Source organism: Ochlerotatus camptorhynchus, unplaced genomic scaffold (assembly GCF_037179485.1).
Source record: "Ochlerotatus camptorhynchus isolate MF236.1 unplaced genomic scaffold, CSIRO-AGI_Acam_v1.1 ptg000142l, whole genome shotgun sequence".
Taxonomy (NCBI): Eukaryota; Metazoa; Arthropoda; class Insecta; order Diptera; family Culicidae; genus Ochlerotatus; species Ochlerotatus camptorhynchus.
In genome coordinates, this window is record NW_027040632.1 from 1030370 (window position 1) to 1046528 (window position 16159).

The 16159-nt window shown below is 38.5% G+C and overlaps 2 protein-coding genes across 6 annotated transcripts in view; one reads left to right on the plus strand and one right to left on the minus strand.

Annotated features, from left to right (window-relative positions):
• The window catches only part of Ubr3 (Ubr3 ubiquitin ligase), a 119558-nt gene that overhangs the window by 33597 nt on the left and 69802 nt on the right, over positions 1-16159 (minus strand). The gene's annotated exons all lie outside the window — the stretch shown is intronic.
• Positions 1-16159, plus strand: part of orion — a 460865-nt gene that overhangs the window by 8543 nt on the left and 436163 nt on the right. For 2 of the 4 annotated variants that reach the window (XM_065221452.1, XM_065221451.1), the window contains exons 3-4: positions 5237-5378; positions 15535-16120. In XM_065221452.1, coding sequence (XP_065077524.1) covers positions 5237-5378; positions 15535-16120 — 728 coding nt within the window. Of the gene's footprint in view, positions 1-1065; positions 1276-4402; positions 5112-5236; positions 5379-15534; positions 16121-16159 lie in introns of those variants that run through there. The other 2 variants (XM_065221454.1, XM_065221455.1) reach the window with 2 other exon arrangements.

A 16159-nucleotide genomic window follows, 5' to 3' on the forward strand; every position in this document is an offset into this window, starting at 1 on the left:
AATGGTATATCAAGAGATTTCCGAGGAATATTCCAAGCGAATTCTAGAGAAAATTCAGTAAGAATGTGAAGATATATTAAGAGTGAATGTCAAGACTTTCCCGGAAAGAATTCCTAAAGAGATTCGCACAGAATTCGAAGACTGTTCTGGAGAAAATTTCTAGAGAATACTTAGGCAGAATCATAAAAATATCGTGAAAGTTAAAGTAAATCTGAAGACTTTTTGGATTGATTCTGAGTAAATCCTTGACAAATTTTCGAAGATATCCCTAAGAAACAATTTAGTAAATTCGAACATTGACAAATTTTAACAAAAACTTGTAAGACTCTGAGACTTTGACTAAGATGCTGTTCAGAAAAGTGTAACAGTGACGTGAAAAAGTTTCCAAGGTTTTAAAATTATCAAACATATTGAAAAGGCCATACTTTGGGAGATTGCTATTTTTTTTAGATCTCAGACTTGATGTTTGGTATTATATACTATAGAAAAGTAAAAAAAAATGTGGACTTGAAGAAATATTCAAGATACCGCACTTAAAATGTTTTTAACAGAATTCGATTAATGACGATACAATAGAAGATTGCGATGATCCAATAAAATTCCCTGAAGACCTGAAGGGGCCTTCAGCAGAATTAGTCCTAATTTCGCGTTCAAATGTTGGTGAGTCTAATTTCACTAATTTCGCCATACGTACTTACTGAAGAAAATTCTAAGTAACCTCATAAATAAACGAATCAAACAGGCGATGCGGTTGAATAACTCAAATGTAGATGTCGCACCGGCAAACAGTAATGCGGAAGTGGAATGAACTTCTGTGTAAAAAGAAACAAGAGAGAACTCAATTCCAATTCTCTCTCTCTTTCGTACTCGACTGACTCGAGCGAGTAACATGCATTCATTCGGGTCATTCATTCCGAAAACATGAATGATTCGAAAACACAAAGACAGCATCGAGCAAGAGAGAAAATGTCTTTTCATCTCTCATTCAAACTCAAGCTCGCTTCGGTCCGGTCAGAAGGCAGTCATTTTCCCTTTTAATCATTCCGCGAGTGCAACCCGGTTCGGACAAACGTGTTTTATTCGCTTCGCGTGTAGATTTTGATCGCCGTGTGCGTGTGTCATTTTTGTTGTGTAGCTGGAGCAAACTTTGCTTAGCATTTGGCACAGTTTCCGCTGCATCGGTTGCAAATTAAAAATAGGTGGAATAAGTAAAATCGTGAGAATAAGTCGGATTTTTTAGACAGATCCGGGGTTCGTGAAAGTTAGCTCATTCAAGTGCGTTTTCGCAAAGAGGAAGAGTTAAAAAAAGAAAGCCAAAATGCGATTTGCGACTAAGGAATGGATCATAATAAGCGGATTGAAGAGGATTCACTGATAATCTAGCAGTTACGGGTTTTCCTGTAGTGTTACGAAACCAATGTTTGTGTAGGCTGAAAAAAAAACGTAACCAACGAGTGATGATAGTGGTTCCCGTCAAGGTCACGTCACATAAGAACCGACAACGACAACAACCACAAAGGAAGCGTTGAGATTATTGTATTTGTGATGCGAAAAAATGGTTGCACGAAACATGACGGCTGCTGTATGTATTGTAAACAAAGAATGCTATACCTGACCGTTGCATTACTGCATCGACACATAGAACTAGCGCGTACAAAGAGGGAATAAGAAAAATTGCATGACCTGCGCAAAAACAGAAAACATCTGTTATTCTTTTGTTGCTCTTGTTCCCTTGGGTTCTGACTTGTCAAACGCTGTCATCGCAGCAGGCGTTGAGGGTGAGGTGTTTCATTCACCCCTTGCCCCTGTGCGGCACAATTCAAAACCAAAGCCACCTGGCATACTGGATGGAAGTTCATCGAACGCTTCCAGGGCAGGGATGTTCAAATTGGATTTAAATGAAAGAACAGCAATACGTCCTCAGCTGATGTCACCATAACTGACTTGTCTGGGGAAACGAGATATCGTGAAAGTTGTGCGGAACAGAAATTCCGGTCAGCGACGATCACAACGCAAAACCGCAATTTTAGCACGTACAGCAGCACTAACAACAATGGTATGCTGATGTGACTAACCGCGATGAGAAATGAGAAAAAACAACAAACAGCGACTAGATGGAAACGAATTGACAAATAAGTGGCATGCTTGGATTTATAGCAAAGCAAGCCAAAAGCCGGCAAAGAGTTGGCGTGGGTTGGTGAATCATCTGAAAAAAACCGGCACCAGTAAACAGTGCTATTACCAAATGTGGTGATTGCGATAATGAGGTGCTGGTTGGCTGTTTAGGTTTACTTCAATAGTTGACCTTGATCGAAGGTGTTTTGCTTTAGAACGTGAAGTTTATGATTTTGAGAGTTGGGAGGAAATGCTATACCAATATCGACATGAAGCTTTAGTGCGATAATTTATTAGCTAGACAAAAGTTCTGAAGAGGACAGATTGATATTTCCGCCGTTAACAGTGTTAAAATTGAACAGAAATGACTTCTTTACCTAACTCACACTTTGATGGGTGAGGGGATTTGGGGTATTTCCTCAAATTCACAGGCAAAAGAGTGCGCGTTTGACTTGCTCATATACTGTTTGCGGCTGAGGAATAGTTCTAGCGACGTTTATCACTAGGCTAAAGCCCCACGTTACCCAACTAGTATTTGGATTTTCTAGTCAAGAATGAGTAGTGAGTAGTGTTCCAGGAGATTCTGAAGAAATTCCCAAGGGAATTCCAAGAGATCCTCGTCCAGAGCATTATCAGAAGCATTTCAAGGAAGTTCTGATGAAAATGCCTACAGAATTCTGAGGTGAAATTCAAGAAAATTATGGGATGACGCTTTTCTAAATTCTAAGTGGTATACCACGAGATTTACAGGAATATTTCAAGTGAATTGTAGAAAATATAAAGGAGAGAAATTCAAGCAATTTCTCGCGAGAATTTTTAAGAATGCTAAAATAAATGTAGAGGTAACTTCAAGCGTTTTCTGGAGGGAATTCCTAGAGGATTCTGTAGAAAAATACACTTTTATGGAGAAACCTTCTAGGGATTACCGGACAGAGTCATAAGAGTATTGAGCGGAATCCTGAAACTAAAAGTAATTCTGACGAGATTTTGAAATCATCCACAGAAATCCTTGAGAAACGTCCAAACATATCCTGAGATAAGTTCCAAAAGAAATAATCTAGTTAAGATTTCAATTCCATACACAGAAATTTAAGATCCAAAATTAAAAAAAATTCTCAACACTCGGAGTTCTTAGAAAACTTTTTCAAGATTTTGGGACTGGATTCAAAATTCTAAGAGAAATATTTGAGCCATTGGACGAGTATTTCTTAATACAAATTATTTGTTAAAGTCCCAATCAAATTCCCGGTTGTTTTCGATTTCCGGTTATTTCCCGGTTCAGTGCTGTTGCTGACATAATTAGACGATGTCTGATCATTCAAAATCATCCTTTGGGTTATCCAGAAGTCCATACTCGACTCCATGTCAGTTAAGGGTTTATCATTTTTTGTGACTTAAAAAAAACGTCACATATACTGATTTCCGTGATTTTCACACTAACATCCTCGATATGCCCCTGGACCTGTATTTTAGAATACACGTCACACACCCACGAATTTAAACCAAATCATTAATCAAATAAGTGTATTTACATTGTAACATGTTCCAGTTCAGCGAGCGTATAGCGTCGAGCTGAATTGAAAGATTCTGCCCAAGAAAACACTGAAAAAATACGCCAATTTCTTTCTAAACTGAGTCTTACTAATTCCAAATAACGGTGATCAACGACCGAAAGATACACAATCGGCTGAACCAACGAATCGATTCCTATACAATCATCGGTTCTTCTTCTTAGCTTCAAGGTTGAGCGCATTTGGGCGACCGACGACAACCAGCAGGGCGAACAATCATTCGCGAATGAAACCGTTTTGGTCGACACGCGGACTGCGCTAACTGTGACATCAATTTCGTCAATCCACCGCAACGCCCCATGAAGAAACGCGCGACTGACTGTTTGTACTTTATTCTAGATATCTAAAACAAACTTAAGTTCTCGCCTCGACTCGCTTGTTTGGCATTTTTTTTTTCTCGGACAAATAAGTCCTTCGATGTTTGATCAAACACATCCGTAATCCACCTATCAGGGCAACAAATAGGAGGGGGAGAAAGAACGATCACAATACTTCCCCCGCACAGAAGAAGAAATTAATTCCAGGTCGCAAATCGCATTCAATTCAATCGAGTCGAGTTCTCGTCGAAAAGGCAGTCAACAAGCAAAGCACAGCAGAAAAAGCGAGCATAACAATTCTAAAGCCATACACACAGTCTCGGCTTTATAATTTTTTTGTTAAAGCTTCTGTTTGTGCTCTGCTGATGTTATTATTATTCAGCCTTGCCTACTCGGTAGATTTCGTCAAACCGACTGGTGTGTATTTGTTCACTACAACAGAACAGGCTCTGCAGTGTGTCCCACCATTGGCGAGCGAGCGACTTCTATAGGGTGTGCGAGGTAGTATCCAGTTGGAATCGATCGTGAACGGACGACGCGCAATGAACTAACAACGATGAAGTGGCCGTCAACAGTGCTCGTGGTGGTGATCGCGGTGATCCTTAGCTTTAGTCGGGGATCGGAGGCCGCCCGGAAGTTGAAGGGATCCACGGATGTGGACGCCCTCAGGCAGCGGTACTATGAACTGGAAAATCGCGCCTGGACGATCGTCAATCAGATCGACAAAGTCGACAACCAGAAGGAGGAAGATCGACGGCTGCAGAGGAACATTATCCTGAAGGAGCTGATCGACATCTACTCCGGATTTGCAAACGATGAGCTGGGACCGGAGAACACCTACGATGAGGATGATTACTTTATACTGAAGCGCTTCTACGAGTGGCAGCTGCTGGAGCAGGATCTGATCAACGTGCACAAGTTGTTCGATGCTATTCGGCAGTTTATGCGGAACAAGAATCAACTGCCCGGGGAGGATGCGGACTTTGAGCTGGCCAGCATGGACATCACCGATACGGTGCTGGGCGATCCGCACTTCCCGGTGAACGCAACGCTGGAGGAGATCGATCGGATCATGATTCGCCAGGGGATGTACTACAAGGCGCAATTGGTAACGTATTCAGTTGCTGTGTCACTTTCGATTTTCGAGCTTGAATTGCGTTCAATGTGTGTGTGTGTGTTTGTGTGCGTGACGATCACTCATTTCGTTGCTTTTTTTTTTGTTTCTTCAAACAGGAGGCCAAATCGACGATCTGCAGCTTTGGGCTTTCGGCCCAGCAGGTTCTCTATCAGCTGTACAATGCCATCTCCATCACCGAATTAAAAGGCTACTCGATGATGCAGTTCTCGTGGATGCTACTGAAAACCTACGGGAAAGGTAAGTTTTGATCAACCAGGAACCGTTAAATTACAGGTTGTGCAAACAACAACAGCGTTCCAACCGGTAATTATAGTTGCGATACTCATACACGAGCTTGTGCTCGAAGATTAATCTAGTCGCGTCGTCGTCGTTTGTAGTTTGTACGCGAAATGGGAACTTGTTGATTCACCCCATGGAAGAGCGTGTAGCGGAACAAAGAACGTTAAATCAATCTCAAACTACCTAGCAGTGACAGCAGTGCCGAGCTGCTGCTGATTGAAAGAGATTAACGAAGAATGGTACGGGAAAGGAGCAGGCAGAGCACGTGCTTTCGTGTATGAGTATGAGGTCCATTTTCAGAATTCTTTATTATCGTTGGATGACCTTTTCCGTGTCTGTAATGCGGACGAGGAAACCGCAGAGAGAGTTCATTGATTCCTTCACCCGGTCCGGGTAGAACAGCCGGGGGAGACACGCCTATGGAATGTTGTGCGTTGGAATAGACGATTTAGAATAACACTTCGATCAAGGTAGCGGATAGGTCGATTTGGAAGGAGGTAGCGGAGTTTTTGAAATTTCTAGAATGTGTGTTAGATCACCGGACGTAGTGATGTGATTTGAGTGTGACGCGGTGGCTTTACAGGTTGAGTTGAACAGATGTTCATTAAAGTTATTTATACGATAAACGAATCATATGTAATGCACGAAAATCGATTTATGTATGTACAACAGAGGATTAAAATTATTTGATTTAATTTCATATGAGATTTTATCTACAACAACAAATTTAGTTTCCTGACGAATGTGGGCGTCTTTACGGAATACCTGTAAAAAGAAAGCGAGAAGGATCCTTCTCTCTTTTTTAAATTTAATAAGCCTTCCCGAGCAAAGTCGCATATCAAAATATGATCAAAATACGATCATTTTGATACAACAAAAATCTGTATACATGTATGGTACTCTCCGTAAGTCGATATTTTCACAAGTCGATGCCTCATTTGGTCGATATTCTATGTAGTTTTATTTTGATTCTATAACTCGATATATCAAAAGCAGAGCTTTTGAATTCTGTGATTTTGATGTTAAAATCAAAGAAACTTTAAATCATGATAACATATTGGGCATATTGGATTCCCAGAACTCATCGGCCACATCAGAACATGTTTCTGGTGTCCATGGGAAAAAAATGCCCGTCTCTCAAACTCATACCTAACCCAATCATGAGGCAAATCAAACTTGAGTACTCAGGGCTGGAGTGCCAGGTGTTTTGAGAAAAAGTCTTCACCGATATCGAATGAACGTCTTCACAAGTCTACACCGCCTCTGTTTAAGTTGAAATGTGTGGTGTGTGGTGCAATGTATTTTTTTTAAATTGATGTGATGTCATTATTCGTAATCATAAAATCAGAAAAGAGGGATGATATAGGGAGAATACACCCAAGTAACAATTTTTGGTTTTATAAGGGTTCTGTAAATCATGATTTAGGCTTGTAGAATGCGTGGCCAGTAACGTAATATTTATTTAATTTTTTTTTTAATTTCAGTAGTTCAAGGATCTTGACACATTTTACAATTTTAGATAGGGAAAATTTCTTTAATATTGGCCTATGGATTTTAAGATTGAGCCCATCGATTAAAATTTCCTGTTCTTCAATTTTCTTACCTATGCGTCATCTAGACTGATTCAAATTGATATTTTTGGTTGTCAGTGAAAAATTGGAAAAAAAATGCTTTCCTTCGAAATGTTTGTGAGAGCCCAATATGAGGAAAGCCTCTGATATTTTAAATTTCATAGAAATTTATGGAAAAAAAGATGTGGAATGGAGTTAGAAATTATTAGAGACATATTGAAACTTGATTAATTGAGATCCAAGATTTTTTTTAAAGATTTGATTCATTGAAGAATCTTTAAGACTAAGAAGAGAGAATTCAATACAAATTGCAAAATCATGAGTCAGATGCTCAGATTCTAAAAAAAGAAAATTTTATAGGGCTGAAGAAAATTTTCAATTCCTGGACTTAAAAAAAAAGAAGTTTGAAGAAATTTTTAAGATTCTGGGACGAAGATTCAGATTTCGGACCATGAAATGTTTTCCAGGATCGCAGATAAAAAAAAAACCAATACAGTGCTTTCCCGATTTTGTCTATCCCCGATTTTGACAGCTTTTTTCCGATTTTGTAAGCCTGCATTTTGCTGAACTTTTCGGTTTTTAAGCATGAATTCTCAAGCATTTCGCTTCAAATGATGCTTAACTATTTTGTCACACCATTATTTAAGGGTTTGTACATAAATGACGTACACTAATCCCCTGATTTACACGATTTCTCAGCTGTGCTTCATCCGATTAAGCTGATTTTGTGTATGTGATAAGGGTCAACCATAAGCTTGCCACACCCGAATCAGCTCAATCGGATGAAGCACAGCTGAAAAATTGCGGTGCGTGACTGGCAACACCCCATGCGTTAATCGGATGATAACTGTAACATTATAGGTCAAGGAGAGGGTTATAGGAGGGAGGCGGGGAGGTTTAAGAAAATACGCTACGAAAGGGGAGAGGGGTCTTAAGTTGTTTAAAAATGCTACGTCATTTAAGTATGCTCCCTTAGTGTTTGGGTTGAAACATGAATTTATGTTGTCTTAACTGTTGTAATGAATGAACATTGTTATATTTTTAAAAATATTAAGGCGCAGTAACAAATCGTAAAAAAATACATCAATTTTGGTTTGACTTCAGTTTCCAACAGATTTCATCATAGCCAATTCTCGAATACGACGCAGATAGATGATGTCAGCAATTGAAAGGGCTGATTCTTTAGCCTAATCAATGATTCTATCAAGCATTTGCACTGCATCTGGTAGCTCCCGTATTTGATGGTTCACCCAATTCGGGAAGCTGAGATTCACTTTGATCTGGTTCTTCAACCTGCTCTGATTCGTCGTTGATCGCTGACTGGTCATGGTCATCTAGCACAAGTTTAAGGATATCTTCGTCCGTGTATGCTTTGCTAGCATACCCTTCTTCCACATTTTGGGCAACCGTGGTGTCGTTACGATCATGATCCCTGCCCATTAGTTGCACTAACGGAATATCATCTTCGTGTAGGAATTTTCCATCAATCACAGATTTTCTTCCCTGACTGCTGAATTACAACGTCATGTAATTCAGCCCAGACTTCGTGTATCCAAAAACGTACTACCTTCAACGATATCTGCTTCAAACATTCTTCTGAGTTGTCTTCGTTGTGGCGGGCCATGACCGATATAGGGGGTTGATATTGCATCTGGATGATGTCACGTTGGCAGGCAGAATTGTGATTAACCCGTCATCACTCTGGAGTTCATTGTTCCAAAATTTTGGAATAATTCACGCGTCATCCAGGCATTTTTGGACGCAAAATACGTAACGGGAAGAGATTGACATTCTTAAATGCTCGGGCGTTACGTGATTTCCCAATAACCGCCATGCTTAGTTTGTGATCTGCCGTAGCACACAGAGCTAACCGTACGCTGAGAGTGTTGTCCCTTTCGAGGCATTTTGTATGCCCTTTGTTGTAAGAATAATATATATTCATCAATAAGTCCATTAATAGTGGATCAATAGTGGTTAAACTGTTAAACTTGGTTTAAAATCATTTTGAAAAAATTCCCGATTTTGTCAGCCTAAAATTTCAGATGAGGCTGACAAAATCGGGAAAGCGCTGTATCAATATAATGGACCTTAAAAAAATCAAGATTCATGGGCTTGAAGATTACATTAATGTTTCTGAAATTTCGTGACATTACCTTGAGAATTTCTGAAGAATTTTGAGGTTAACTTAAAGGAAATTCTAAGGAGAGAGAGAGTTCTGACTGGAATTCCGTTTTAGTTTTGCGGAGAACTTCAAGCAGTGCAATGCTTTCCAGATAATTCTGATTCCTTGTAAATACTCAGGAGATATCTAAGGGAGTTTCTGAGAAGAATTTCTATGTAGTTCTGAGAAGAGCTTCAATTCAATTCTAAGTAGAATTCCAAAGTGAGAAGAAAATTCAAACGATTATTCAAGCATGATTACTAAGGTTGAAGATGCTTCACATCAAATATCAGACTTAAAATGGTCATTTTATACGATAGATGAGGCGATGAAAGTATAGAGTTGATAGTTCCGTTAGAGCACGGCAGTGTGGAAATAAATATAAAGACACTTTAAAAGCATGGCTCATCCAAACTTTAAGAATCAGATCAATTCTAAATCATGTATGTATGGAAGTCACATTAGCATGTTAGAATATAAACCTAAAAATGAACCAATTTCTAATAATTGTGGCATAATGTCCTTAAAATTCTCCCCAGAAGAATAATGATCACCAGAATATGTTTCTTTCCGCAGCATTTTCCTAGTAATTGTACAAAACTTCGATGGAATTATTCCTTAAATTACTTTGAGAAATCTGCCCAGAAATTCCTAAATTATGCTTCAGAATTCTTATGGAATTCCACTTTTAGTTTCCATGAAATTCTCAATGGAATTTCCTGAGAATTTACCTTGTAAATCTACTCAGATTTCCTTTGGCATTCGCTTTAAATTTACTTTGAATTTATCCTCAGAACTCTGCTCATCAGAATTCTTATACAATTCACCTGTAACTATCCCCACAATCCCAGTCAATAATCCTAGACATTCATCAAGTTTTCTCCTCTCCACCAGAGAAATCATGCTTCGATCTCCCGTTGAGTTTTTCCTCAGAATTCCTATGGAATTATTCTCATATTTGCTTAGTAATCATACTTTAACTATTCATGTTTGTATTACTCCATGCGTTAAGTTAACGATCCCTCGTGCCTTCCTCAAAGTTGACCTTTGCTCGCTTTCTACTCTCTACACTAGTGGAAATAAATATAAAGATACTTTAAAAGCATAGCTCCTCCAAATTTTAAGAATCACATAGGAGATACATACATTTAGGTGAATGTGATTTCTCCTACGGAAATAACTATAGGGACGCCATTCAAAATGTAAGGGAAATTGGCCATTTTCGATGCATGATTAAGCATGTCACAAATTATTGCGGCTCCAAATTAATCAAAAAGTTAATTTCAATAATCATTAATCAAGATTTTTACTAAATATTAAACATATCCAATCGGTAGAAGTTCTCAAAATTCATCGATGATCACAAAAACTTGCCCAGGAAACGCCTAAATGTATGTATCTCCCATGTGATTCTTAAAGTTTGGGGGAGCCATGCTTTTAAAGTGTCTTTATATTTATTTAGGCTAGTGTAGAGTGTAGAAAGCGAGCAAAGGTCAATCTTGAGGAAGGCACGAGGGATCATCTATCGTATAAAATGACCACTTTAAGTCTGATATTGGACGTTAAGCATCTCCAACTATGTAAATCGTTAACTTCACGCATGGAGTAATTCAAACATGATTGGTTAAAGAATGATTACTAAGCAAATATGAGAATAATTCCAATTGGAATTCTGAGCAGAAACTCAACGGGAGATCGAAGCATGATTCCACCAGAGAAGAGGAGAAACTTAATGAATGTCTAGGATTATTGACAACGGATTGTGAGGATAGCTACAGGTGAATTGTATAAGAATTCTGAAGAGAATTCCAATGGAGAATTATGAGCAGAATTCGATGGAAGTTCTGAGGATAAATCCAAAGTAAATTTAAAGTGAATGCCAAAGGAATTCTGAGGCGATTTCCAAGGTAAATTCTTATGAAATTCCTCTGAGAATTTCATGGAAACTAAAAGTGGAATTCCATGAGAATTCTGAAGCATATTTTGAGGAATTCCTGGGCAGATTTCTCAAAGTAATTTAAGGAATACTTCCATCGAAGAATACTAAGAAAATGCTGAGGAAAATTCCAAAAAGAATGATATTCAGGTGAGCATTATTCTTCTGAGGAGAATTTTAAGAAAATTATGCCACAATTATTAGAAATTCAAAGTGAATTACAGAGCGAATCTCAAGAGTTTTCTTTGGATAATTTCTAAAGTGTTTTGAAGAAAATTATGTAAGTATTAGCATAGAGAGTCGGAGTCCCAAGATAGATTACTTCGATTATTTCAAATAAATTCTTCAACAAATCTCAATGAAATCCTGTGATCCTGGACTTCTTAACTTTAATTAGTAATTTCCATTTAATGCCACTACCTTATTTGCTTATCCTTGACAGATACGCGTATTTCGTCTAAAATGTGCAAGTCGAATATTAGCACAAGACATTGAAGAAGTCTGTACATTGTAGACGAACTACGCGTATCTGTTAAGGATAAGCAAATAAGGTAGTGGAATCAAATGGAAATTACTAATCCTTTTTAAAATTGCTTACTTAAAATAAATCAAATCTAGATAGAGCTGGAATTAGAGCGTAACAGCTTTTGTAAACAATAACTTCTTTCGATGATTTCTAGAAAATCAAGGCTCGCAAACGCAATCAACATCGCCATCCAGTAGGAAACGACTTCCTTTACATGATGGTTATGCTGGTTTGCGTGGGCGTGCCTTGAATTCCTAGAAATCATCGAGAGAAGTCATTGTTTACAAAAGCTGTTACGCCCTAATTCCAGCTCTATCTACAAATTTCTAAGACTTCTTTTTTCGATACACGATGTGGCACTGGAAATTCCGATGTTTAGAAATTTGTACACATTTAAAATTTCAGACTTGAAGAATTTTTATTCAAGACTCGGAGACTTGAAATAATTTTCCGTAGCAGATTTCTCTTCCATTGGAAAATGATCACTTCATTTGAGATTTTAACGCCTCTATTTTGAAATTCTTGATCATAATAACAATGTTTTAGCAGCTGCTTAAAATATGAAGCCAAAATCTACTTCAAATGTTTTGGTATATGTGTTCAAAAGTCTTTACAAAACATGAAATGTCTTCAAAATGTCTGCGGAAAATCTACACGGGATTTAAACAGAAGTGATAAAACACAGTCTTGAAGCAACAACCGCTGTTGCAAATCTAGCATTTATTGGAAGACAAACTGAATTTCAATAATTGACAGTCCTATGTGCGTGTTTTTGTTCATATTGCCTTAATATTTGGAATTAATTAATGTACACCGAGGCAAGTTGAAACGCGCGGGGAAGTTGAAACGGTAGATGTTATCTCTTAGCGGAAGTGAACAATCACTGAGATTATTTATAATCTAGTGGTTTGCTTAAAATAATTACAGTGATTCACTTCCGCTAAGAGATACACGTACCATTTCAACTTGCCCTGGTGTACATTACTCAGAACTTCCGGAAATTCGAATTCATATGGATAAATAGGAACAGATATTACAGTAGATGGAATAATTTGGGATCATTCTTAAAATTAAGCACGAACCAAAAAAATATATGTTTCTAATTCTATAACTCGATGTTCCCTTCAATATCGAGTTATGGAGAGTTGACTGTACTTTGGAAAAAGTACAAGCAAATAAACGAAATAGGGTGTCTTTAAATCGGGTTTAATAAGCAGCCATCAATTTAGTTTTTAATTATGTGATTTTAAACTCAATTTATGGCAACAAATAATAGATATCAGGGTGACGAACATAGTTTTCCCGGTTGAATGGAAACAGCTTAGTTTCTAAAAATACCTCAAGGAACATCACAACTTTTTGTGAGGTTTTAAAGCCTGAATCATAGTCTTCAAGAGTATGATAAACCCAAATTGTCACTTGAAACATAGATCATTATTTCGGATAACTTTTGACTCTTTTTTACCTAATGCAGTCTGTAGCTGTGAGATCAAATACGTTGTTTTCACAGGACTTAAGAAGAGAAATGCAAGGAAATTCAAGAAACACCTTTGACAAATTGTTAAAATAATCTTTACGGAATTTAAAGGGAATTCCGGGAGGATGATTCGATAATGCTAAGCTGAATTTCTATGGAATTTCCTGAGAAAAAAAACCTGACAACACCTAGATAGCTCTGTTCATATTGCCAAGACAATTCTGAGATAAGGTCCAAGAAAATTCTTAGAAATATTGAGATTTGTTGACTAGATGACTTACTACAATTCTATTTCTAAGGTACAAAAGGGCAAGATGGGTAATACAGAGTACATTGTTGCCCATAAGATTATCAATCTTTTAAACAATTAATAACTATTTAATTTGACGTTTGGCTGAAAAACGATTTTCCGTAAAATTCTAGCTGAGAAAATTTCCCATAAGAATAGTCATAGTATTTTTTGACAGTGCAATGAAACTTCAAATGGTTTGTGCCACGCCAGTTTTTTTTTTAAATGAGCTCATTTTTTGGAAGGCTAATTAGGATCCGATTTGAAACCCTTTTAGCACTGTGGAGCGAAAATTTCAAATTTTGCATCAATCTACTGACCCATATTGGCCGACCTTACCCTTACCTTACCCATTGTTTTACGAAGCATCTGGAGCAAATATGAAGACATCCAGATGATTTTTTTCCAAAAAGTTTTGATGTTTATTGGATGAATTCCTGATATCTTATGGCGTCAGGCCAGAAGCATTTAGTGTTGATCAAAAAGCATCAGCGACCAGCTTCATAGGCCTATTAATTGAACTTCAAAGATCTTATGGGTTGTATTTAATGACCTTGTGGATAATTCAATAAACTGTAGAGGCCTTATACTTTAAATTTGAATACATTTTAGGATAACTTTAAAGATGAGTCAACTCCAAAGGTCCGTGGGTCAACTTCAAGAAATTTCGTTGAAAATTGAACTACAGGAAATTGTTTGTAGTTGTGAATTTGAATATTTTAGTTAAGTCTACTCATAAAACTTAACACTTATGGTATGGTTATTAAGTTGATGTCTTCAAACTTTGTTTTATTAAAAGAATTTCTTAGGAAGTATCTCCAGAGTTCTTTTCAAAATTTTCTAGATGAATTTTGGGGTTCTTTCTGAAATTTACTCCACAACATTCTAGGATTTCTCTGGACAACACTCTAAGAGTTCTCTCCAAAAAAAATCTTGGCATTCAGTTTACAATACCCTTCGAATTTTCCAAAATTCTTGCAATTATTCATCACAATTTTCTTGAACAATTTATCCGAATACGTTCGCAAATATTCTTTAAAAATCATCCTAGAATTTTCTCCAAATATCTTTCGTCATCTGTCGCGCAAAGGTAAATGTTTAAACGAATTTGATAGCAAAGACTGCAACCTCAGAGGAAAGGTTTGTGTATTTGCTCATTTTTCTATGCAACACTTCCACCTTTGCTCGAGCGCAGCGCTACTGTCGCTTGGATTCTGGCAGAGTTACTAGTCTTCTTGATTTGATGTCTTCGCTTCTAGGCTTACTTTATTTTTGTTCTGTTGAAGTCGAGCAGCTTCGCATCATTCTAGCACCTCAATCGGCGTCTACAGACAACTTTCAATCGTTATAGTCTCTCGTTCTCGGGGCCTCCCTTAGCTCAGTCGGTAAAGGCGCAGCTACAAAGCAAGACCATGCTGGAGGTGGCTGGGTTCGATTCCCGGTCCGGTCTAGGAAATTTTCGGGTTGGAAAATTTCTCGACTTCCCTGGGCATAGAAGTATGATTGGACTTGCCACACAATTATACCAATGCAAAAATGGTACAGGCATCGAAAGCTCTCAATTAATAACTGTGGAAGTGCATCTAGAACACTAAGTTGAGAGCACGCAATAAGCTAATATGCGATATGCAATAAGCTTGAAATGCGAAGAAGAAGAAGAAGAAGAAGAAGCCTCTCGTTCTCATTCGTCTTTCAAGCAACGAGTGAAAGAGCGCTCGACTTCGATCACTTCGTTCTTCTTTCATGAGGCACATCAATCGAAGATTCATGACAGACAGGTGGTATGGAAATAATGCGTTAAACACGTTGCCTGAAAGACTAAGAAAAAACTCGAGTTCATTTTAGAACCCTAATGGTATTTGTGTGAAAAATTGACTTACTTGGCACTGCAAAAGCTAACTTGTTTTATTTGACCCTTAATAGCCTTCCAAGACCTAAAAGACCTACAGCTTCCGCAAAGATGCTATCAAGCATGACTCAAGCCAATGCAATGTGCTCATATGTTTGAAAGTAAACATACTCGCGCAACACCTATAAATAATTAATGGTGTCTGAATCTCGCTCTCGGATTACATCATCCAAGTTGTTCAACCATCCTTATCAGCCATGCATGTACAACTACTCACCCCCTTCCCTTACTATATACATCTCCAGGCAACTTCACCACGGAAGCCAAGCTGATGCGCCGTCGGTTCGAGGATCGAACCAACCGCACCCAGAATCTGCTGCAACGGGTCATGGCTCAGGCCAGCCGCGAGTACTGGCGCTGCGATCCGGAACGCAACCAGCACAAGGAGGGCGAAACCTTCGTCCAGATGACGCGCCTTCTGCAGGGCTACATCGAGAACGAAGTCGACATGAACACGGACAACACTTGCAAGGAGAACTGTGCCCACTACAGTTGGGGCGTCCGGCAGGAGCAGTGCTACAAGGATCTCTACTGCTCCAAACAGACCAAGTGCGCCGGCAAGATGTACAGCTGCGATTATGTCGATTCTGACATGTGGATATGCCCGGCAGCCACGAGCAGCAACCGGAGATACGAGTATATCGAGTACGAGAACGGTATGGTCCTCGGGCAGAAGACACATTGCACCCGGGGATCCACCAAGGTCGATTCCTGGTGGCGTTGGCTGTTCTGGCACTGCAGCTACTGCTTCTGCTTGTGCGACGATGCCGGACCTAAGTCCGATCGGTACATCAACATGCGGGAATCGGTGTCCGATGTCATGAACAATAAGTGAGTTGTTTTGATCCTGCGATTTTGATCAATTGATTC